We start from the raw sequence: 26603 nt of genomic DNA on the forward strand, positions 1-26603 counted from the left end.
TTGTCGACGAAGGTGCGAGCATACGGAATAGGTTCACAAACATGTGGGTGGCTTGAAGATCTTTTAAATAACAGCACCCTTCTCTCGGCGACGGGTGTTCATCAGAAGCAAGGGGAACTTCATGTGTGCTGCAGGGAAGGGTGATAGGACCACTCTTATTCGCTCTATATAAAAAAGGCGTGTGACGACGACCTTCTAAACGGCTCGCCCGGCGCAAGTCTTTCGATTTGACGCCACTTCGGCGACTTGTGCGTGGATGGGGATGAAATGATGATGATTAGGACAATGCAACACCCAGTACCTGAGCGGAGAAAATCTCCGACCCAGCCTAGAATCGAACCCTGGCCCTTAGGTTTGACAGTCTGCCACGCTGACCACTCAGCTACCGGGAGCGGACCGCTCTATATATAAATGACCTGACGCACAACGTCAGCAGAAAGTTGTGGCTACTTGCTGAGAGGGCTATGGTGCACGGTAAAGTATCACGTGACAGTCAGGATACAAAAGATGACACGATAATTTCTAGTTGGTGTGATGAATCACAACTTGTTATAAACGTAGAAAAATGTAAGTTACTTGAGTAAGACAAATAGTCTTGTAACGTTCGACTGTAGCATTAGTAGGTTGCAGGCTGACACAGTCACTTCGATTAAATATCTGGGAATAACTTTGCAGAGAGATAAAAAATGGAATGAACAAGTGATGTTGTAAGTAGGGAAGGTGAGCGCTCGACTTCGTTTTATTGAGACAATTATCGGAAAGCGTAACCATCTATCAAGGAGACATCGTATGGAACGCAAGTGAGATCAGTTCTTGATTTCGAGTGTCTAGGTTCATCAGATGGAATTAAGAGAAGACATCGAAGCAATTCAGCGGCTGGCTGCTAGATTTGTTACCGGTTAGTTCGATTAGTGTCACGAAGATGCTTCGTGAAATCATATGGGTATCCCTGGAGCGAAGACGACGCTCTATCCGCAACGCACTACTGCGCTAATTTAGAAAATCGATATTTGAGGCCGACTGTAGAACGATTCTACTGCCATGAGTGCATATTTCGCGTGGAGACCATGAGGATAGCATACGAGAAACAGAGACTTTTCGACAAACTATCTCCCTCACTCTATTTACCAGTGGAATACGAGAGGAAATGAATAGTAGTCGTAAAAATACCTTCCGCCATGCACCGTGCGGAGGTCTGTGGAGTGTGTACGAAGATGTAGACGAAGATGTGGAACATTTTAATGGTTCAAATGGCCCTAAGCACTATAGGACATAGCATCTGAGGTCACCAGTCCCCTAGACTTAGAACTACTTAAACCTAACTAATCTAAGGACATCACACACATTCGTGCGCGAGGCAGGATTCGAACCTGTGACCGTAGCAGCAGCGCGGTTCCGGACTGAAGCACCTAGAACCGCTCGGCTAGTGCGGCCGCTCGATGTAATTCTTTCCTGTAGCATACATTCGGGCTGCAGGTACACTTAAATTCACTCCACATACTAACACACCTACAGCTTTTTATTAATTTTTTTGTCATCAGTCTTTTGACTGGTTTGATGCGGCCCACCACGAATTCCTCTCCTGTGCTAACCTGTGCTACAACATAGCACTGAGAAATCTACAGCAGCCATCCGAACTGCTATTCGTGGCTGACAATTCAGCAAACGGCGCGCAAAAGATACGTTCCGTTTGCTTACCAGCCACCTCTCTCCAGATATCAGGTCATTTCGACCACCTCTAACGTTTTGATTCGTGGTAATATTATGAAATGACAGTTCGAATGGCCATGAGGTAACCTGTTTTCATCGGCTATGGACAATTTCTTTCTGGAGATTTTTGAATTGTGCCATAAACGGCTTTGTTCTGCCTTCGTCCTGTTTTTATCGTTATGCCTGGTGATCAAAAAGTCAGTATAAATTTGAAAACTTAATAAACCATGGAATAATGTAGATAGAGAGGTAAAAACTGACACACATGCTTGGAATGACATGGGGTTTTATTAGAACAAAAAAAAGCAAAGTTTGCAAAATGTCCGACAGAAAGCGCTGGACAGCAAAACGTCAGTGACCGCATGACAATCGTGTACAAAAGGAGCTGTAATGAGAGAGAGAATCGGATGCGCCAGGAGTCACAGCATGTTGACGTTACCTGAAAAGGCGCTTTTGGTGAAGCCGTATTATCAGAATGGGGAATGTGCTAGTTCTGCGTTATGATCCAATCGCCATAGGAAGGGGATTCGAACGGGTAAAGGTCCGTTGACAAATGCAGCTGTGGCGAGAATAATTTCGAAGTTCGAAGCCACGGGTTGTTTAGACGAATAGACCCCGTAGTGGCCGACCGAGCACAAGGAATAATGCTGCTGAGACAGTTCAGGAAGAAATGTAGCGGGATCGTCTATGCACGGGGAAGTCAGCGCTCGTGCAGTCGCACGTCGCACCGGCATGCCATACACTACAATTTGGTTGGCACTGAGGTGTACCCTCCGATGCTATCCGTACAAAATCCATCGGCATCATGAATTGTTACCTGTCGATTTAGTGAAGCGGAGGGCATTTGCGGTGTAGGCGTTTCAAAAGATGGCGGAAGATGACGATTGGTTGAGTAACGTGTTGTGGACCGACGAAGCTCATTTCACGCTCCAAGGGTCTGTCAAAGCCCACAACTGTAGAGTTTGGGCTGCCGAAAATCCTACAACTGTCGTGAAAACTCCATTGCGCGACGAGAAAGTCACGATATGGGTTGGATTTACCACATATACCGTTATCAGGCCTTTTTTCTTCGAGGAAATGCGTGATTCTGGTTCTGTAACTGCTACCGTGACGGGTGAGAGGTACGTCGATATGTTACAGAATCGCATCATCCCCAGCCTGGCTGATAAACATCTGCTTGAACGTACGATGTTTATGCAGGATGGCGCTCCACCCCATATTGCTAGACGCGTGAAAGATCTCTTGCGCGCGTCGTTAGGTGATGATCGTGTGCTCAGCCGCCACTTTCGCCATGCTTGGCCTCCCAGGTCCCCAGACCTCAGTTCGTGCGGTTATTGGCTTTAGGGTTACCTGAAGTCGCAAGTGTATCGTGATCGACCGACATCTCTAGGGATGCTGAAAGACAACATCCGACGCCAATGCCTCACCATAACTCCGGACATGCTTTACAGTTCTGTTCACAACATTATTCCTCGACTACTGCTATTGTTGAGGAATGATGGTGGACATATTGAGCATTTCCTGTAAAGAACATCATCTTTGCTTTGTCTTACGTTGCTATGCTAATTATTGCTATTCTGATCAGAGGAAGCGCCATCTGTCGAACATTTCTTGAACTTTTGTATTTTTTTTATTCTAATAAAACCCTATGTCTGTCCAAGCATGTGTATCAATTTGTACCTCTCTATCTACATTATTCCGTGATTTATTCAGTTTTCAAATTTATACTGACTTTTTGGTCACCCGATACTAATATTTCCTTTTTGATTCATCCTCACGACACAATAAATATTGAAGCAATGTATTGACGATGTGGACAGTATACATCGCAATATAAAATTTACTGCGGAAATGGAGAAAGAAGGATAGGTTCAAGTTGAGTGGAAAGTTGGCGGTCGGTATCGCTACTGCGTGTGTCGTAAACCGCCTCACCCAGATCTGTATCTCAACCAATAGTGTTTCTATCATCCCATTCTTATGCACAGAGCAAATAGCATACAAGAAGAACGAACTCGGTACCGAAATAAGCCATGCAGTCTATTTGTTCATACAAAGTAGCTGTTGGGCATCTGAAGTTACGTCCGCTTCCTCTTGATAATGTAAACTTAAACCATTCCAACACAACACGGTCAGCGTAAATCATCTTTCCGTTCCGTGGACCAATGTCAATAAATGTGGACTAATCAGAAATGGACAGCGGATGAAATACGCATTTTACCTGCTTAAGAAAATGATCGCGAAAGGCCAAGGTACCGAGTTCGAGTCTCGGTCCGACACACAGTTTTAATCTGCCAGGAATTTTCAAATCAGTGCACGCTCTGCTGCAGAGTGAGAACGTCATTCCCAAAGAGATGTTTTTTCGTGTGAGGAACGGTCAGTCATACCCCCAGTCCCTGTGTATACAGTAGTCGATGTGAATGTGGAAACTGCTACCTGGGACAGTCTAATAGTTTCCTAGAGCCATACCGAAGATCAGCAGCACATTAAGTACAGGAATGAACAGGAATCTAGGAGAAAAATTACTGTTCCTGAACACAGTCTCATCATTAAGCACAAGGCTTTGTTTGATCAGAAACAAATTATGGCTCACAGTCAGAGTACAGGGACGCAAGCAGAGAGGCTACAGAAATTAAATCTTCCGATAAAAACAGTGAAGCACCCAGAAGACATGGTCGGATGTACACACCATAGGCGGGTATCTAAAAAATGCAGTTCTTCGTGACATGAAGAACAACCAGTAGAGTGTATTAGTGTTTTTCAAGTTTAGTGCTGTTACCATGCCAGGTAGGTAATATAAAGAGCATGAATAGCGTCAGATGTTGAATGATCGCTCTGAAGAACATGGAAGAACAAGTGGATGCCACGTATTCGTGTCACACGCAGTTGTCAGCACCTTCCAGAGCCCGTAAGGGCCCTCATTGTGGGCGGGTATACTAGTCGTCGAGCATGTGTGACAACCACGAGGGAGGAGCGTTATATGGTGCGCCCAGCACATCGCAATCCAAGAACAAGTAATGGACTCACAGCAACATTCTGCGTTGTCCCACATCATTGCTCAGAGACTAACAACAGTCGGACAAGGGAATTACCATCCCAGTTGTAGACTGTCATTAACACCTCAGCACTGGCGGTTGTGTTTGGAGTTGTGCCATAACCGGGAATCAAAGGCTGCTGACGAATGGCGTCGCATTGTGTTCAGTCATGAACAATGGTTCTGCATTACAGCGGATGAATATCGTTGGCGAGATGGTGGCGAAGTGCGGAGAGGTATCATTCTGCACTGTTTTGGAGAGGCACAGCGTTGTTACTTCTGGTGTCACGGTGTAGGCATTGATCGGTTATGACATCAGGTCACTGTTGGTAGTGACTGAGGGAACTCTGACGGCGCAACGACATGTCACGGACATGCTGCGTCCTCATATGCTACCTCGTCCACTCATGCACGCATCGCACGTGTCTCTATCAACTGCACGTTTGATTTTGAGATACTAGCATGAACAGTAAGATCATCAGTTCTGTCCCCGACATGATATGTGTGGGACCACCTCTGATTTCAGCTCTCTCCCAATTCCAGAATCCAGAATACCCAGGACGAGTTACAAGAGCCGTGAGTCAGCTTGCCCGAGAAGAGGATACGACGGCTTTTGACATCCTTCTCAGTTTCATCAGTGGATTCATCTAGGCCACAGGGGGGTGCAACGTCATACTGATAAGTGGACTCATAGTGCCATGTTCGTTGCAAATTTGACTCATTTTACTTTTTTGTAAGGCGGTGTATTGTGTGTGTAGCAAATTTATTAGAGATAGAAAGTGGGTACTGGAAGACTGCATACTTATATGCCCCAAATTACGTATTGTAATGGAAACAAACATGCTGTCGGCGATGTTGCATCGTTGTCCCCAACTTAATAATCTGGATTCTGGCTACAACTCTCGGTTATACACTTTTAAATAGATTCCTATACGGCTGCGTTTGCGCAACCATGTACGTTCCAGGCATTTGTAGGTTTTCTTCTGTCGTGCACACATACCTGACAACAATACTTCACTCTTTGACCCCGGTTTTATGCTAATGGATGCAGTGATGGTAGTCCCTCACAATAAAACTAGTGCAATGTGTGCTATTCACGGTGTAGCTTATTCTAAAAGCACGATACACAAAACACAACAAAGTCTCGTTAGAATATAGGGCGGAATCAAAGTCGAAGCAATGTTCATAACAATAGCAGAGGTAACCACGTGTTGACTGTCTGACATAGAATGGACGTCTGGGCTCAGCACACCGGAGTGAAGAGAGCTCGGTAGCGAGAGATGTGACCCACGTCTCTGAGAGACGTCCAGTGGGAATCTTGTGAAAGTTTCCACTCATACCATACGCTGGGGCAACCATCATTCAATAAACATTAAGCGATACTGAGTGAAAAACTGAAACCGGTATCGCCAGTAAATAAAAAATTTGCGGACACCGACTGATACAAATTTATAGGCAAATTTGCGTCACCAGTCTCGTGATCCGCCCGACAGTACTACCAGCCACGCTGTATCCATCGCTTCAGGAGCGTTGGCGCCACTACCTGTCGATATAGCACAACTTGTATTGCTAAAAGCACTCGGTATATGAAACGTCCCACACACCTGACGTCCAAGAAGAACTTTGCTGAGATGTCATGTTTTGAAATGACCATTCTTCCAACACTATGTAACTTCATAAGGAGATTGTTCCAAAGTATGTAGAATGTCTGAGTAGCTTCTCCACAGACAGTAGGAATTATTACTTCTTTTTTGTATATTTCACTTTGATCATAAGTCTCCCCAATGTCGAATTGCGGCCAACCAAGATTTCCCTCCCTGTTCCTCTTTAGCTGAGGGTAGTACCTACACCCAATTGCCATCTACTGCTTTGAAACGCCGTCTCCTGGTCAATGTTTCTATATACTCCGTTTCTCGCCATCTGCAGACAACCTCCTCATTTCACATATTTGTGTCTATTGCCTTTTCCCGTTTCGTCCAAGGGCTCAGCGTAGTTGCATGATTTTTGTTCAAATGGTTCAAATGGCTCTGAGCACTATGGGACTTAACAGCTGAGGTCATCAGTCCCCTAGAACTCAGAACTACTTAAACCTAACTAACCCAAGGACATCACGCACATCCATTCCCGAGGCAGGATTCGAACCTGCGACCGTAGCGGTCGCGCGGTTCCAGACTGAAGCGCCTAGAACCGCTCGGCCACTCCGGCCGGCATGATTTTTGGCACAGTGAATGATGATAGCCGGATGCCCTCCCTGACGCCATGCCACTCCTCCCACCCGCCTCGCTCCCCCCCCCCCCCCCCCCCCGGGATTTGTGTGCCCATCTGTCTGCGTCTAGAGTAAATCTGTGCTCAAGTGTGAGGAAGTTTTCGAGATGTTTGCGTAGCTTTTATCTGGGGCGGTATTCGCCTAGCTGGAAGTTTGCGTAGCTTTTATCTGGGGCAGCATTCGCCTAGCTCGATGTGGGAAAACGACTAAAAGCAAAACTCAAGTAGGTCGGCTCACAAGCCATCATCGTTAACTCGCGAGGCGTATTCGATCCGGAGCAGACCCGTCTCCTGAATCTTGGAAGCGGCGCGTTATTGCACTCGGCTGTCCGGGCGGGTGCCTCATTAGATATCGGCCCACTTGTTTTTCAGCGTCCTTCTCAACATGTTACAGACACTTCGATTTTCTTCCTATCGTGTTTTTGTGCAGTCCATGATTCACTTCAGTGCAGTGCTGTAGTCAGAACGTACATTCCCAGAAATATCTTCTTCAAATTGTTATGATACAAGTAGACTTCTTCTGGCTAGGAATGCCCTCTTTGTCAGTGCTTCTCCTTATGTCCTCATGAAACTGACAATGTCTATGGAGCATGTGATCTAATTATCGCAAGTGTATTTAATGAAATTGTCTTGATTATTGTGACACGTTACTCTGTAGAAAGCTATTGACGACTGCTTAGCCGTTGAAGCCGGTCAAGTTTGTTACGAATTTTTTTCAACCAACATAATTTCAATTATTTGCTTCGTCTCATCTCATATTTTCAAATAAAACAGTTTCTGCATCAGTCACTTGTCTATTTGGCCGCTACGCGTTTCTAAGGTTCATACAATTATCTACATCTACATCTACATCTACATGATTACTCTACTGTTCACATTTAAGCGCTTGGTAGAGGGTTCATGGAACCACAATCATACAATGTCCCTACCATTCCACTCCCGAACAGCGCGCGGGAAAAACGAACACCTAAACCTTTCTGTTAGAGCTCTGATTTCTCTTATTTTATTTTTATGTTCATTCCTACCTTTGTAGGTTGGGCTCAACAAAATATTTTCGCATTCGGAAGAGAAGGTTGGTTAAATAGATCTCGCCGCGACGAAAAACGTCTTTGCTTTAATTACTTCCATCCCAACTCGCGTATCATATCTGCCACACTCTCTCCCCTATTACGTGATAATACAAAACGAGCTGCCCTCTTTGCACCCTCTAGATGTCCTCCGTCAATCCCACCTGGTAAGGATCCCACACCGCGCAGCAATATTCTAACAGAGGAAGAACGAGTGTAGTGTAAGCTGTCTCTTTAGTGAACTTGTTGCATCATCTAAGAGTCCTGCCAATGAAACGCAACCTTTGGCTCGCCTTCCCCACAATATTATCAATGAGGTCTTGCCAACTAAAGATGTTCGTAATTTTAACACCTTAGTACTTAGTTGAATTGACATCCATGAGAATTGCACTATTTATCGAGTAATCGAATTCGAACGGATTTCTTCTGGAACTCATGTGGATCACCTCACACTTTTCGTTATTTAGCGTCAACTGGCACCTGCCACACCATACAGCAATCTCTTCTAAGTCGCTTTACAACTGATACTGGTCTTCGGATGACCTTACTAGACGGTAAATTACAAGAGAACTGCTCAGATTGTCACCCAGGTCATTTATATGGATCAGGAACAACAGAGGTCCCAGGACGCTTCCCTGGGGAACACCTGATATCACTTTAGTTTTACTCGATGATTTGCCGTCCATTACTTCGAACTGCGACCCTCCTGACAGGAAATCACGAATCCAGTCGCACAACTGAGACGATACCCCAGAGGCCGCAGCTTGATTAGAAGTCGCTTGTGAGGAACGGTGTCAAAAGCTTTCCGGAAATCTAGAAATACGGAATCAACTTGAGATCCCCTGTTGATAGCGGCCATTACTTCATGCGAATAAAGGGCTACCTGCGTTCCACAAGAACGATGTTTTCTGAAACCATGCTGATTACGTATCAATAGATCGTTCCCTTAGAGTTGATTCATAATGTTTGAATACAGTATATGCTCCAAAACCCTACTGCAAACCGACGTCAATGATACAGGTCTGTAGTTCGATGGATTACTCCTACTACCCTTCTTAAACACTGGTGCGACCTGCGCAATTTTTCAATCTGCAGGTACAGATCTATCGGTGAGCGAGCGGTTGTATATGATTGCTAAGTAGGGAGCTATTGTATCAGCGTAATCTGAAAGGAACCTAATCGGTATGCAATCTGGACCTGAAGACTTGCCCGTATCAAGCGATTTGAGTTGCTTCGCAACCCCTAATGTATCTACTTCTAAGAAACTCATGCTAGCAGCTGTTCGTGTTTCAAATTCTGGAATATTCCATTCGTCTTCCCTGGTGAAGGAATTTCGGAAAACTGCGTTCAATAACTCCGCTTTAGCGGCACAGTCGTCGGTAACAGTATCATCGGCACTGCGCAGCGAAGGTATTGACTGCGTCTTGCCGCTTGTGTACTTTACAGACGACCAGAATTTCTTCGGATTTTCTACCAAATTTCGAGACAATGTTTCGTTGTGGAACCTATTAAAGGCATCTCGCTTTGAAGTCCGTGCCAAATTTGGCGCGTCTGTAAATTTTAGCCAATCTTCGGGATTTCGCGTTCTTCTGAACTTCGCATGCTTTTTCCATTGCCTCTGCAACAGCGTTCAGACCTGTTTTGTGTACCATGGGGGATCAGTTCCATCTCTTACAAATTTATGAGGTATGAATCTCTCAATTGCTGTTGCTACTATATCTTTGAATTTGAGCCACATCTCGTCTACATTTGCATAGTCAGTTCGGAAGGAATGGAGATTGTCTCTTAGGAAGACTTCTAGTGACACTTTATCCGCTTTTTTAAATAAAATTATTTTGCGTTTGTTTCTGGTGGATTTGGAAGAAACGGTATTGAGCTTAGCTATAACGACCTTGTGATCACTAATCCCTGTATTAGTCATGATGCTCACTATTAGCTCTGGATTGTTTGTAGCTAAGAGGTCAAGTGTGTTTTCGCAACCATTTACAATTCGCGTGGGTTCGTGGACTAACTGCTCGAAATAATTTTCGGAGAAAGCATTTACGACAATCTCGGAAGATGTTCCTCATCTTCAGGTGGAGAGTCTTTTATTTACATGGCTGATGTTGGTGGAGAGTATAGACGTCTTTTCGCAGTCGGAGACCAATGGCAGCACCTACCGGGTAAATAAACAACTCTCCGCATGGAGACAAAACGCGTAGAGGTAAAATAAAGAAGTGACTGACACAGAAACTGCATTTATCAGAAGTCGCAGTCCTCATAAAGCTGTTCCTTGACGAAATATTCATCCAGTATTTTGCTTCCAAGGTTGTGAATTTCATTAACCTCGCTGCTGCTAACTCCCCTATGTGAAAGTTCGGTTTATTTCTGTTCTCATTTCCGCTGTTCCTCATTACTTCCGTCTTTCTACAGAGGACAGCTAACCCTCTGGCCGAATACTATTGAGCCATTCTGACCCAGTGGTCACTGCAACTGCAGAAACCCCAGCGCCCCTCCGGTCACACCCAGATTCTCAACATAATTTATAAACTATTCATGCAGAGCCCCTTGCCCGCTGTCCCCATTACTCGCGATATTTCGCCGATTCCCGTAAGAGGTAGAGCCAGCTGAGTATCTGCACTGAAGAAACCACTCACTTTCTCGCTTTAATTTATATGTAGTGTCTGTTCTTTCGGACATGCCAGTGGCTGTAATTCCTTTGTGTCTTAATTCATAATGTCTGCTGGATCAAAAATGGTGTCTGTTCGTTTAAGAGGTGGCAGTACTCATCGAAACAAGAAAAATAAGAACAATAAAGGAGTCCAGAAGCTCAAGTTTTCCGAGATAAACACGTGTTTGTAGGACGGATTGCACTACGCTAGGTTTCGGATATTAGCACGGTCGTTGCATTGAGACTCCGGCAAATGTGTCGGCAGGGTATTATGTCTTACTCACAGTACACTGCCTACCATTAGGTGGTCTGCAGTCAGTTGTGTGATTCGTGTTGTAGGCTGCGTTAGATTTCGTCATGTTTGAGTGCTATACTGTGCAGTACTGTCAACCGTGGGTACGTATCATAGTGTTTTACTTTCTTCCAAACCCAGATTTCACTTGTGTTTTTATTGTCATTGTGCTGTTTGTAAGTTCAAACGGGGTAGTACATATACATTTTCTCTGTTCCACCACTTGTTAGCAAATTGACGTAGCCCGCGAGGTCGTGGCCTTTACGCTGAAAAATATCCACAGGGCAGAGCTGCATCTAATAAGCTGTTCGGAAGACTTTCCCACCGTCCGAGGGACACAGGTACCATTGCACCTCGAAAGACTGACACTGGATGGCTTCGAACAGTCTGCACGCCTGACATGGAGGAGCATGTGCTACGTTCGGTGGAAGAAAACTCTGTGGACCAGCGTGCGACGATTAACAGCAGCAAAAGTCGTGTCTCACTGTCTTATCTGAGGGGGAGGGACGGGGGAGGTACTTCTTGAACAATTGCTATACCTTTATCATCCAGAGCCTTCTGGCCCTCCGGCCACAGGATCATCATGGCAGGAGGCAGTTCTGTCAAGGGCTGTTGCAGAAGTAGGCCGCAGATTCATTATTCACATTCAAGATTATATTTATCGGTGAGTCAGGGTTCACAAGAGTTGGTATCGTGAATTTCCATAACCTCCATGTATGAGCAGATATAAATCCCCAAGCAATTGAGAAAATATGAGAACAACACCGATTCTCTATCAACGTATTGGCAGGCATCATCAGCGGCAGATTAATAGCGTCATACCTGCTACCATAAAGGGTTAACTGGGGCGCGTTATCTGGACTTTCTCATTAATGTATTTCCTACCTTGCTGGAGGCTGTGTCATTGCAACAACGATTACAAATGTCGTTCATGCATGATGGCGCACCAGGACACTTTCGTTACTATGTGCGCGAACATCTGACACGGGAGCAGACGGGGTGGACTGTCATGAATGGACGTCATGTTGAACACCTCCTGTAAACAAGTGTTTGTAGCGAAAAGTATGCATTTCCAGACCCATCTTTATTGGCCTTATCTCAGAACGTATACATTTCCGAACCCTTGTCTATTGGTTTCTTTTTTTTTTGTTTTTCTTGTTTCGATGAGTACTACCATCTCTAATATATGATGGATTGTCCTCAGTTCGAAGATGAATTGTTTATTCGATGTAAGGGTAACGTATCATAGAAGAAGGATTTCATCACTGCTTACGTCATTTGATCTTTCGCTTTTATCTACCCCTCTTGAATCTTCTCCGTATTGTGTCTTACTCGTCTTTCCCTATAGAATATTTTCCTGGTATTTCAAGAATCCTCATTTGTAGCTTGGACAATGGCAAATAAATAAATACAAACGTATGTGTCAGCAGGTGGAGCCTCGGTTGGTGCAGACGGCCCCACTGCCAGAGGCGAGTCTCGGAGTGTCCGGAATTTCAGACACACTGACGGGCACCAAGCTGGCCTTGGCCCAGAAGCTGCTGGAACACCCCCTCATCGCCAAGATCATTCGGCCCATCGTCGACTACGTCAGCGGCACCAACAGTGGCGTCGACGGAACAGGTGCGTGACGTTCAAACTGGGAAGAAGATGATGCTGTCTGAGCATTCTCTGGTGATGGCCTATATGTTTTTCTATTCTGTCTGAAGAAGTTCTTGGTTTAGATGTATTTAGAAATAGAAGTAAAACAACTAAGGAAAAGCTTGATAAAAGACGTTCAGGTTACCAGATGACAAATTAATTCTGTCTGCCATGTCAAAAGGACTTAAAAGATCAATTAAATGGCACGGATTGCTTTTGAAACCTGGTGATCAGATGAACATCAATGAAAGTAAAACACAGAGTAGTCGAAGTATTTCAGATGATGCTTGAGTACTTGAATATGACCTAAAAGTTATTGAAGAATGCTAAAACCATCTTAAATTTCCACAATAGGCTGTCAAGAGTTTTTTATACAGACGATGTTTATTGCTTCATGTAATTAAAAATTTCTGACGGTCTATAGTGGACGAAATGGTTTTAGCATTCAGAAATTACGTCGAGATTGTAAACTCACACATGTAAAAATAAATAGTAATTGAAAAGCTCCGCAATTTGGGCAGAAAAATAATTGACGGTAGCAAGAGGAGTTAAATATAGAAAAGCAACACAAAGAAAAGCTTTTATTTCTAAAAGAGAAAAATTTACCTCTTCTTCTCATGCTTCTTCTGCGCTTCAAGGTTTAGGAATCATGCCTGTTCCGACTTGAACCGTCTGCCAGGCACTTTATCGCGAATAGCAGTATAATCTTGTTGATGTAGAATTAATTCCATCTTCTTCACGGTTTCTTACGTCGCCTGTTGCTGAAAATTAATAACGTTTACAACGATTGGAATGCTGTCTTCATCCATTCAACTGAGATATTTTCAGAATTCGTTCCTGTATTTCGCATTCTGCTCATTTAAATTACAAATTACAGATACTGCCCGGTTATCATCTTCATGTAGTCGTTCCTTGAGCAATATTTTGTAGTTACAGAAAATCTCATTTCTGCTGATACTGTATTGTTATTGTCTCTCTTTCTCTCAATCCTCGTTTCACAGCCGTAAAGTCGCAAAGGCATTGACGCCATTGTTACCGTTAACACAGTAATATCATTTAACGTTAAATGTCATCATAGAATGTTGGCAACTTGGTTATAATTGAATTAAGAGCTGTTTACAGTAGGATTGCGTATATCACACGCTGCTATCATGAGTCACTGATGGTATTAAGAACAAAGTCAAATTCTTGTGATAAAACCGGGTGACATTTATTCTAAAAGGGCATCGAAATATCATAAAATACTGACATATATGCACATAAAATAGATGCTCATGGTAGGGTAATTTTCACCTGTGAGAAATTAATAGCGTGGAATCCCAGTTACTGGAATCAAGAGGAGCTACTATGCTCAACAAACGGTATGATTGCCTTATTTCTACATGTATTTAACATATTCCTTTATAAGTGGTTATGCTCTTATACAACTATAAGTCAGAAAGGCGCCGTCAGAAACATATCTCTCCTGTGCCGATCTCATCAGGGTAGCACTAGCAATCTCTGTGTTCAGTTATTTGGTGAATGTATTCCAATCTCCGACGTCCTCTACAGTTGTTACCCACTCCCCCTCCCTCTGGTACCATGAAAGTTATTCCCTGATGCCTTAATAGGCGTCCTATCCTGTCTCTTCTTCTTGCCAGCGATTCCCACCTGCTCGATTCAGCTGAGATCCTCCTCATGGATTACGTTATCAGTCTACCTAATTTTCAACATTCTTCTGCAGCAACCCATCTCTTCTGTTGCGCTTTTCCCACAGTCCGTGATTCAGTACCATAAAATGTTGTTCTCCCAATGTAAGTTATGAAATATTTCCTTCTCAGTTTAAGGCTATGTTTGATAATAAGGCACGTGTACCAAACAGTACAATGGTGATAAATGATTACATAATTATGTTGTGCAATGATGTTAAATGAATTATTTTTTATATTTACACGAACCGTATACCTGAAAGTGGTAACAGATACATAAATTTTGGGTGATTCAGCTGCCCCTATCGGTGTTGTTTAATGCAACACGCAATGTCATATTTGGCCTTCAAAAACCACGCTCGATATTTTCATATTCTCTCGCTCGCTGAACGAAAATTATTAGTTCTACAGAAAAATGAACAGGGAATTTTTTTAGGAAATTTAATGTAGTTAAATTTGTACCGAGATGCATTTTCGATACAGGCCATAGTTTTAGAGTTATTCAATAAATATTTTCAAAAGTGACCTTCAGACTCACCCACACCCCGACACTCTGCCCCCACTGGTCAGCATTTCTAGTGTTTTGTTCATAATGCTTTCTCCTGCAACTTACAAACATTTGTGATTGCATAAATTATTTCCTACAATCGACATTTTTGGTCTTCGTCGAATAGCATTTTTAAGCCACTGGCTTAGTCGAGTCCTTAAGAATTGTAGAATTGACGTTTGCGCAAATTTTACATAACAGTTTTGTGAATTTCAACAGCATAAAATAAACAATTACATCACTGTATTCGTCAAGGTTCCCCATTACGAAACTACTAAAGCTTGCATCGAAGTGTGAACGTAATTGGTTTAGCGTAAACATTACAAAACTCGTTTTTCTTTCATTATCTTCTCAGGCTCACTTAAATCAATAATATCAATGAAGTAGCCTACTATGCTGGTAGCGCAATAGCCCAATTAATAGCGACCATAAAATGTCTAATATTGTTCATGTGGTTGGAAATTTTTGAGCGGTGTAGTACAGAGTGCCACGAACAACATACTAGATACCTTGATTGGTGAGGATGAATGTAGGGCTGGAGGGGCGTTTCTAGCTCGCTTTTACAACTTTTTCTTGAACAGCCTCCAACGAAAAGTATTCAAATACAAAATTGAACTACATTGAATTTCTTACAATAAGGTACTATTTATTTTTTTATGTAGGACTAAGAGTTCGCGTCTAGCTAGCGAAAGAATGTCAAAACTTCGCACATGGTTTTTGAAAGCCAGATGTAACACTACGGTTTGCATAAAACGTCATCTGTAGTGGCAGCTGAATCCCCCTATGTATGTATAAGAAAGGGGATTACGCCGTAATTGTCGACCGTCTGGCGGCCTATACTGTCACAAGTAATTCACTAAAATAGTCCCGAAAACTATACTTCTTTTCGAAATCAAAATGTCTTCTTTGAAAGCCCATGGTAATAGTGGAAGATATGTAACTAGTAATAACTATGATTTGGCAGGTCTTATCTGGTTTTCAATTATTCCTACGACAGCAGGAATTTTTATTTTTGTAGGTGCGTAATGATTTGGGAGATCATATCGTAGTTTGCAAGGAATCCAGTGGCAACAGTGGGAGGAGAAGCAGCTGGAACGAGGAAGGAAAGGAATTGATACCCGCAGATTCAGTAAAACGGAAAAAACACTATCCCCATGCGAGATCTTGAAATATCTCATAAAAACGAAGATGAAGTAAGAGTCTTCCTGGCCACCACAATCGCCGGAGGTGAAATCGATAACTCTGATGAGCGTGGATATTATAACTATTTCGACTTCTCTCAAGAAAATATGTTTCCTTGCGAGGAGCTGAACAAAATTTCGTTGACTACAAAACAAAATATGAATTACGTTTCCTAATTAGAACACTACGATCTCTTCTGCCACCTTGTTTTGAATTCTTTCCTCGAATCTCAACCTCAGGAATTTCTTCTATGTACTGCGATGGTGAATCAAATACTTTCTGTTTGCCGGCCGGTCCTTCCGCGCCAGCTCTGTAAATATTAATCCCCGCCAATCCCGTTCGTGTCCACACAACAGGAGTTCTGTACACAGAGCACCAGATTGGTTTGGAATGCACGCAGCGACCACATTCCTCCGTGAAACAGTAATCCCTACCTCGTGGCTAGCAGGGCCCATTTTCTCTCTACAGTTCTGATTTCAATGTATGATAGTTCCAGCCTACAATAATACACTATTTAAACTGTGTCAACACATATACAAGACACTTCTTCGCTGAATACAACTTATCGCCTTTTTGCTATTTCGTTTTATGATCAGGTTGACTGTACGGTTCTCAGTTATACGTTTAATACTTCGTGCTCGTATCTGATAGTTGTTACACTTTCAAAAAATGCACTCTGTGTGATCGTATTCCTCTCCAGAGTTTCTGCTTCTCTCCAGCGCTTCTGCTATTTATGTCATGTGTGGCAGAGATTCAACTGGGAAAATAAGAACGAGAGCATTTTCTGCCAAAGACAGAGTGGAATTTCTCACGGTTTTCTTTGCGAATGTTGGCATGGATGTCTTTAAAACATGAGAGTTATCGACAAAAATGTCAGTATTTCAGTTAAGTAAATTTACCGCTAGTTTCAACACACAATTTTGGGTGATGGGCGCTTTTTATTCATTAGTTTGCTTCACCCATCTACTGAGAGGTTTGTTAGGGAGACAGAAACGAACGGTCAGCAGGTAATAGTTTCAATAAAACAAACACAGAAATAATTCTGATAAAATCTTGGTGAACTGCATGGTTTCTGAATCAACTACAAGAATTTTTGTTAAATTACTATACAAATTTTATTGAGATGATACACCGGATGTTTTACACTATCGCATTCTACTGACAATCATGATAGAAAGCAGAAGACATCATTCTGATCTCAATTTGTTTGTGCTGTCCATTTTATCGCCATGTTGTGAAAGGCGCAGAATGTAACAAAACTCATTTCACTTCTTTCTATTCCATTCGTCGATGGTGTGTGAAAGGAATCAGAAGTAAACCAGAATTTAGGTAATTTTATTTCCATGACTTTTACGCAAAATGTATGTTGGAACGAATTACACTTTCGTTGATTTTTATTTGATACTCTTAGAATTCTGAGGCTTTTCCCGAGACACAATCTTTCATGCAGCTTCTTCCACTGAAGTTATTGGGGTTTTCTGTAATCGTCTTTACTAAATAAACTTATGACGAATCGCAGTACTCCTACAACATTCTCTACTTCTTGATATATTTGTGGCCGAATCCTGCAGTCAATATAATATTTTGGTGGTCCACTTGGCTTCCACCGTCGCATTTCTATGTCGAAAGGTGACTGTATGTTAACAATTTTTCATCTTTCTAAAGCTTGCCTAGCAGCAAATGAGTGGCAGCATTTATATGAACACATTGGTGTTCTTGCGACTTTGGCACTTCGATGTGTTCATCTAGTCAGATCTTTGATTCCTTTAACATCGATCTTTTCAAAGCAAGAATGTATCTGAATGGGCCAAGGTAATGTTTCCGTTGTCATAAGTGCGTGCTCGGTTTCGCTTTGTCTACGCGAGTGGCGGCCTGATGTGATATCGGAATAGCTTCCACCGCACCTGCCTCTGCGTCTTGAAGAAAGAACTTGTCAGCTTCGTCTGGTCACTTGTAGTCACCTGTAGCCGGCTCCACCACATGGTGAGAACATGGAACAGTTCTGTATCGTTATGCGAGTAGTTGAAAAGCCTTCATCCTCTCATTGGGCAGATGACAGTATAAATGCCGTGATTACTTCCCATATTAGCTTGCAGCCGCTCATTCGCAGTTCATGCCATTTTCGGAGAACGTATGGGCTATGCAGGAAAGCTGTTCCTACATTTATGTATATCGCTCTTTCTACTTTATTATTAGGAAGAATATATGAGGATAATAAGTTGTCGGCTTACCTGCCGCATCATATCCTGATAAAATTCCGAGCTTTCGATTATTACCCCGAAAGTCAAGGGGTAAGACTGACAATCGTGAAACGGGCGAGACTCCCATTGTTATGCCAGATTGCGGCATCTAATTGGCTGGGTTGAGTCATAGTGACATCACTGTATGGCGCGCATTGAGGTGGCGCCCTTTATGATCATAGATTATGTCTGCGTTGCCTGGCCAGCGTCACTTAAAGCGCCAGCACTCGCGCTCAGTCGCAAACTACGAAAAGAGTACCTTTGTACTCTTTATTTGTCAAGTGCGTGCTTCCATCCTGTTTCAAGCCGATAAATTTGAGCGCCTTAACCGTGAACACGGAACTGCTGGGACAAGAGGTGTTCATCAACTTCTCAGACAAGGAAGTCGAAGATGCCGCCATTTGGATGCTAAGAAAAGGACTAAACTACGTTCCAGCTCCACAAACGCTATCAGCGTCAGTGATTATCAGTGCAGCAGCACAAACAGTTCATTATCTTCCTCAGACGACTTAAGGGCTGCTACCATCCGGATTTTAGCGGTAGACAAGCTAGCTTAGTCCGATGTTACCAGCGTGCAGAAACAATGGCTGAAATCTTTGGAGAACAATGAAGTGTTTATCGTCATGCCAGTCGACAAGGGGAATTCTACGGCCGTCTTTAACGCTATAGATTATCTTTAAGAAATGAGTCTGGTATTGAAAGACTGTACATAACAAATTCTCAAGTGGATCCCACCTCTACAGGAGACAGGAGAAATACCAAAGAACTATAACCTCTCTGACGAACTTTTAAAGAACTGAAGGCTAAGAACGTCTAGGTCAGCCAGGTTGAATGGTCCGCCTAAAGTACACAAAGATGGTATCACTAAGACCAGTTGTTACTGGTATCGGCTCTCCTACATACAGACTGGCAAATTATTTTATTATTGTTGCATATAGTTGGCCATTGTGGACATTATATTAATAACTCTGGATTGCTTTTTGAATCATATAGATAGACCCCAGTGACATCAAGGTCAGCCTCGATGTGGACTCCACTTTTACGAAGGTACCAGTGGAAGATACATTTAAACTATTGGTCTCTCATTTCTCCCCTGAAATTTTAAAATCATTTTGGTGCTCATTGTGGATCACTTATGTTTTGTATAGCGGAAGCTATTATAAAATTAGTGATGAAACAGCCATAGGTCCACCAACGTGACCAGCCAGAGCTAAATTTTTCGTGGAGGATTTCGAAGAACAAGCGGTGAACACTGATCCCTTACTTCCACCTTGCTTCTTCACATATACTGACGATACATTTTTAATCTGGCCGCACGGTAGTGAGACACTGCATCAGTTCGTCGACCACATGAATGATGCATATCCAACAAACGATTTACAGCGTAGGTGCCTTTCTTATGAGTGTTGGTCAAATGCAGATGGACAACTCGACCAGTATTCGTATAGAAAATCGATGCACACGGACATGTATATCAGCCCAGTTCAGAACAGAGCTATGCTGAAGCCTCTAAAACAAGATTATTTTGGATTATTTTGGACAAGAACCATCTCGGCTCCATGTCAACCATCTGACGACGTTGTTCAGAAGGTACAGGTATTTTGATTTACGGTGAAAGCTGACAAGAAAAGGAGCGACACCATTCAACCATTGTAGGAGGACCGACATTATTTCTGCGGTGCATCAGCTAGTAAGATAGGTAGAGCCCTAAAAAGGCAAAGAATAAGACCAGTCTTCCGACCACCCAGAAAAAGATAAGCTCAGCCTGCGGGTACCAGGGATTTGTAATAGGCCCTATTCTCAGCGAGTGTAGCAAATGTTGAGGTGCGTTTAGCATCAGCGCCACCTTAAATATTGGAATATCCAAAACTCAGCGGCAGACAAGAGCAGCCTATTCAATAAACGCAAGATTTTGTTTGAAAATACGAGAATTCTTCCTCACGCATAGAACTGTTTGTACCCTGTAATCAAGGAAGCAGTTGAAATCAAATGGTTCAAATGGCTCTGAACACTATGGGACTTAACTTCTGAGGTCATCAGTCCCCTAGAACTTAGAACTACTTAAACCTAACTAACCTAAGGACATCACACACATCCATGCTCGAGGCAGGATTCGAACCTGCGACCGTAGCGGTCCCGCGGTTCCAGACTGTAGCGCTTAGAACCGCTCGGTCACCGCGGCCGGCTTACTGAAATCAATGTGACATCAACTTTAACAGAGACACCAGCTACACATCTACCAATGCACAGAGGATCACTTTTCGTACTTTATCTCTCGACGAGAGAGATAGCGCTCCGAGTGAGGCGAGAGAGAACCGCAAATGTAATCTATGGACATGATGTCATAACCCAATGCAGCCAATCAGATGCTGTCTTCTAGGCATCAAACTAGGAATCTCGCCAGTCGTAGTCATCAACAGCTCTGAATTGTAGCAGGGGATCCGAGAGCTTTTCATCCAAGGGCTCCGTCGCGAAAGACCGGTACACCTGCCTAAAATCGTGTAGGACCCCTGCGAGTACACAGCACGACGTAGAAAGGACTCGACTAATGTCTGAAGTCTTGCAGGAGGGAACTGACACAATGAATCCTGCAGGGCTGTCTAAAAATCCCGAAGAGTACGAGGGGGTGAAGAACAGCACGTTGCAAGCCATCCCAGGTATGCCCAATTATGTTCATTTCTGGGAAGTTTGGTGGCCATAGGCAGTGTTTAAACTCAGAAGAGCGTTCCTGGAGCCACTCTGTAGCAATTCTGGACGTGTAGCGTGTCGCATTGTCCTGCTGGAAATGCCCAAGTCCGTCGGAATGCACAACGGACATGAATGGATGCAGGTGATCGGACAGGGTGCTTACGTATCTAGAAGTATGAGGGGTCCCATATCACTCCAACCGCACATGCCCCACACCGTTACAGAGCCTCCACCAGCTTGAACAATGCCCTGCTGACACGTACGGTCCATGGAATCATGAGATTGTCTCCATACCGTAAATGTCCCTCCGATCGGGAGGTCCACTGGTGCCAAGCAACACAATAACTCAAGGTTCGGTGTGGGTGGACTGCTGTGACTTGTTGTTGGGTCGTGAACATCGGAAGGAAGCCTCTCCGTCGTTGCTATGTCTCCAGTTCCATACAGAATACCCAATATACATAGATTCTTATTTATGCTTCAGTGGTTCACGGGCGTCCGGTCGGATAACGTTGTGAAATCTGCACAATACTTCAAAGAGCTACTGGTCGTTATCTTCAGGTGCTTACTGACGTGTAGCTGACTTGGCTCGCCAATATAAGCGCTGGCTCGCTACAAAAGCGCAGGCGCCCACGGGTGGAGATGTAACGTCATCGTAGCTGAATCATAGTGGACGTCATCCAGAGCCTCATCCCAAGAAACGGCCACCCATGCGAAACGCCGGAAAAGCGCGGCCGCAGATTGCGGCACTTCGCGGGCGCAGGTAGTGTATTGGAACCCAGGTTAAGTATGTGGACAGGTGATTCTCCATCTGTTTTGACTGCGGCCGACGATGGCTTAGTACCGTCAATAATGGCTTCCATGCCTTGTTAAGCTGAAATCCTGTCTCTATTAAGCATGTTTTTACTTATTTGTAGTTTGACTGCTTCTTTAACGATAGACATCCAGTAGGCAGACTAAAGGCCTTCCACCTCTCTGTTGTGCATGCCGTGTCCCGTGTGAATACAATGCTCAGCAACAGCAGACTTTTCTGTCTGACCAAATCCGATGCGACTTCTATGTTCAACCCATCTATCAATAACAGTGCGACACGTCTGGGCAATGTATGCTTTCTTACGCTGGCACCGGATTTTTTGTACACCTGGTCTCCTTAAAACTAGGCTGTCTTTAACAGAACCCAGAATCATTTGCATTCGCACTGGCAGGCGGAAGACACATCTTATTTAATGTTTCTTGGTCTGCCTATCTTAAAACAGGCTACCAACATAGTTTCATATCGTGCAGCTTGAAATGCCTTTCGAATATGCTTACCGACAAAGAGCTCTGCTGATATGATTCCTGGATCTGAGATAACTGTAGCCTGGTGAACGAGGATCCGCAATAGACCACTGCGTTGGGATGGGCCATGGCAGCTCGCAACTCGTTGGTTTACAGAACACACTGTGACCCTTCTTTTATGCGAACCAAGACATCTAGAAATGTCTTCTTTTTTATCCGCTTCCATGGTGAAGCAAATGCTCAGATGTGTTCCAGAAACGAAGGAAGCGTTGCTGTCCCACGTGACCATACTCGAAAGGTGCCGTCTTCAGTTCTCTGGTAACATTAAGGTGCCAAAACCTCCCACTACAGTGCGTTATCATTGAAGCCGTCTACAGAAAGGTTAGCTAGTACGGGAGACAAAGAGCTGCCCACAGCAACACCGTCGGTTTATCCATGAACCAATGTAGTAGTTATTTCGTCGGGAATCTCGAACATTACATGATTATTCATGGTCAGCTTGTACATGTTCCTTGGTATTTTCGAGTCATAATTAACGTGATATTACCAAGGAGTAACTCTTAGGTATAGTGGGTCTATTCCCAGTCAAATGATTTCATTGAGATTACAACAGCTGTCCTTGACGTATCACGACTTTTAACTGAGTGTCCACATCAACGCACACATTGCACAATTAAAGAGCCGTCAGATACAGGACTAGTAAATCTTACTCACAAATTAAGAAAAGAAAACGAAATCGAGCAAACGCACGTTTCTAGCGGAATCACCAACAAGATTGTTCTGGACAGACTGCTGAATCATGTTCTCAAGTAGATTTCAGGCTGCATTAGTAAACCCGAGAAGAACACCACGCGCCCTGCATTGCACACGGCAGACCTAACATCTCAGAGATGTTCGGGCTCACATGCGGTTCCTCTTCGTCGAAATGTCTTGGCTCAAACTCGTCTAGGGGTTGAACCGCACGTGTCGCATTACACACCCTAAATTAGACACTTGTGACACTTTGTTAAATTGTCTGTCTCATGGCAGTCTTGCGAAATACAAAGTCAACTTAACATATAATAACAGTAATAATAATATCGGCAACTAAATTAACGACCCATAAATAATGTAGGCCACAAACTTGCGATTTGGTTAGAATAATGTTTATTCAGAAAACAAACTAATAGCGAAAGTGGTCGTATTTAGAGTTACTGTTGCACTTGGGTGCATATCCTTTCCACACAGTTCGATCATTCACAGTCTCATCGCGAAATAAAAGTTATCTACGAGTTTACACCAGGCGCGTGGCTGCTCACCGTTCCCGCAACTAAAGCGTTCTGATTTTAGCACTCAGGTCTTTGTTAAAAAAACTTGGGAATTTCACTTCAAAATCCTAAACTATTGTACATATGGTCGATATTCAAGTTATATTGGGATCACCATGAATATTTATGGAGGGTGGCAGATTAGTGTTGCTTGATTCCCTGCATTACTAGAGAATTAAATAGTTCTCGTAACCGTTTCCCTTTATGGCCGATTTTAGGTCCGCCATATTTAACACAAAAAGAAATGGTTCAAATGGCTCTGAGCACTATGGGACTTAACATCTATGGTCATCAGTCCCCTAGAACTTAGAACTACTTAAATCTAACTAACCTAAGGACAGCACACAACACCCAGACATCACGAGGCAGAGAAAATCCCTGACCCCGCCGGGAATCGAACCCGGGAACCCGGGCGCGGGAAGCGAGAACGCTACCGCACGACCACGAGCTGCGGGATATTTAACACTGCTACGTTTCCTTGGCCACACACGGCTTCTACTGGGCTTCTCTATGACATAGGTTCTCGTCTGTCTCACTCGCACACTACAGCACTTAGGGCTCAATAGACAATAGATGGCTGTGAGTTTCCCCATCTCGTGGTGAACCTGTACCCTTTGTGACAGGCGGTCCTGGATGACAGGGTTCGCTGACTCTTTCGGCCATATATTTAAATGAGAGCTAATGCTCGTTAACTCACATGTTGTTGCAGGAGGCGAGCTGCTCAACCCCAGCTACTTCGGAAGCAGCTTCAGCTTCCCATTCGCGTTCCGCACCAACTTCTTCAATTCTGAAAACGGCACTGCTGAGGCGGCTGACACCAAGGACGCGCACCCAGGCACCGACGACAGGTAATTCATCTATTTATTAATTCGTTGCTGTTTACAAATGACTTGCCACCCGTGAGTTGAGGCAGGTAGAATATATTTCTGTTTACAAATTGCACATCTGTACAGGTTAATATAAGCATTTAACCAGCAGTACTACTGAACTTTACTGTGTTCAGTGTCAGTTACATTTCTTAACACAGTGAGATTAACATATTGCAAAGCTTCAATAAATAGTCACTATACAAGGAATCCACATCAGAAACGATTAACAGAGAAACTCAAAGAAAGCAGTGAGTAATGTAGACAAGAGATGGAAAAAATCAAGGAAAATGTTGAATGAGCGGCTCAAGAACCATTAGGTACAGGAGTTAAAACCATGATAGGAAAGCAAACAGAACACCACGGTTTCGTAAAGAGGTTAAAACAGGGATGTCCATTCCTTGCATGCAGCCCAAAGTCAGTGCGTCGCAAGAATTCCGTTCCCGTAAATATTTTTAATCTGTAACTGGAAACCCCCGCCTAACGAGGCTGTTCTCTTGTTCGGTATTTTCCTTTGTTTCTCAGCAGTGTTTTTTAAGTATATTATGGGTGGCCCAAAAAGAAATAAGCGGCTTCTTCTACTGTGGCCCAGGTAAGCTAAAAGGTTGGGCACCCTTGGATTGAAGAAATACACTATGTGATCAAAGGTATCAGGACACCCCCATAAACATATGTTTTTCATATTAGGTGCATTGTGCTCCACCTTCTGCCAGGAACTCCATATCAGCGACCTCAGTAATCATTAGAGATCGTGAGAAAGCAGAATGGGGCGCACCGCAGAGCTCACGGACTTCGAACGTGGTCAAGTGATTGAGTGTCACTTGTGTGACACGTCTGTACGCGAGATTTCCACACTCTTAAACATCCCTAGGTCCACTGTTTCTGATGCAATAGTGAAGTGGAAACATGAAGGGACGCGTACAGCAGAAAAGCGTACAGGCCGACCTCGTCTGTTGACTGACAGAGACCGCCGACAGTTGAAGAGGGTCGTAATGTGTAGTAGGCAGACATCCATCCAGACCATCACACAGGACTTCCAAACGGCATCAGGACCCACTGCAAGTACTATCACAGTTAGGCGGGACGTGAGAAAACTTGGATTTCATGGTCGAGCGGCAGCTCATAAGCCACACATCACGCCGGTAAATGCCAAACGACGCCTCGATTGGTGTTAGGAGCATAAACATTGGACGATTGAACAGTAGCAAAACGTTGTATGCAGTGACGAATCACAGTACACAATGTGGCTATCTGATGGCAGGGTACGGGTATGGCGAATGCCCGGTGAACGTCATCTGCCAGCGTGTGTAGTGTCAACAATAAAATTCGGAGGCGGTAGTGCTATGATGTGGTCGTGTTTTTCATGGAGGGAACTTGATCCCCTTGTTGTTTTGCTTGGCACTATCACAGTGCAGGCCTACATTGATGTTTTAAGCATCTACTTGCTTCCTACTGTTGAAGAGCATTTCGGGGATGGCTTTCATGTTTCAATACGATCGATCAGCTGTTGATAATGTACGACCTGTGGCGGAGTGGTTACACGACAATAACATCCCTGTAATGGACTGTCCTGCACAGAGTCCTAACCTGAATCCTATTCGACACCTCTGGGATGTTTCGGATCTCCGTCTTCGTGCCAAGTCTCGCCGACCAACATCGATACATCTCTTCAGTGCACCAGTCCGAGAGGACTGGCCTGCCATTCCCCAAGAAGCCTTCCAACACCTGATTGAACGTATGCCTGGGAGAGTGGATGCTGTCATCAAGGCTAAGGGTGGGCCGACACCATGTTGAATTCCAGCATTACCGATGGGGGGGGGGGGGGGGGTGCCACGAACTTGTAAGCTATTTTCAGCCAGGTGTCCGGATACTTTTGATCACATAGTGTATGTAAAAAAGTAAAAAAAGAAATATGTGGCTTTTTTAAATGCAAAACAATTAATACAAGAGTCTTATGAGAATTACCAAAGAAGTCATGAGACAAAATTACTAGTTAGTTGTTTTAAGGAGGAACACTGGAAAATCTTTTCTAAAAATGTAGAACATGACTTCAATGGGGTTCGGTAACAAATTTGGAGAGCGATACGACAACAGAAAAAAATTTAATGAAATTTAAAAAATGACCTGCATAAATTAAGAATCACGTGTGAAATATTT

The 26603-nt window shown here is 43.7% G+C and overlaps 1 protein-coding gene across 1 annotated transcript in view; it reads left to right on the forward strand.

Annotated features, from left to right (window-relative positions):
• The window catches only part of LOC126419670 (uncharacterized), a 96406-nt gene that overhangs the window by 64380 nt on the left and 5423 nt on the right, over nucleotides 1-26603 (forward strand). The window contains exons 4-5 of the mRNA XM_050086857.1: nucleotides 12446-12635; nucleotides 24290-24428. Coding sequence (XP_049942814.1) covers nucleotides 12446-12635; nucleotides 24290-24428 — 329 coding nt within the window. The remainder of the gene's footprint in view (nucleotides 1-12445; nucleotides 12636-24289; nucleotides 24429-26603) is intronic.

This window comes from Schistocerca serialis, chromosome 9 (assembly GCF_023864345.2).
Source record: "Schistocerca serialis cubense isolate TAMUIC-IGC-003099 chromosome 9, iqSchSeri2.2, whole genome shotgun sequence".
NCBI lineage: Eukaryota > Metazoa > Arthropoda > Insecta > Orthoptera > Acrididae > Schistocerca > Schistocerca serialis.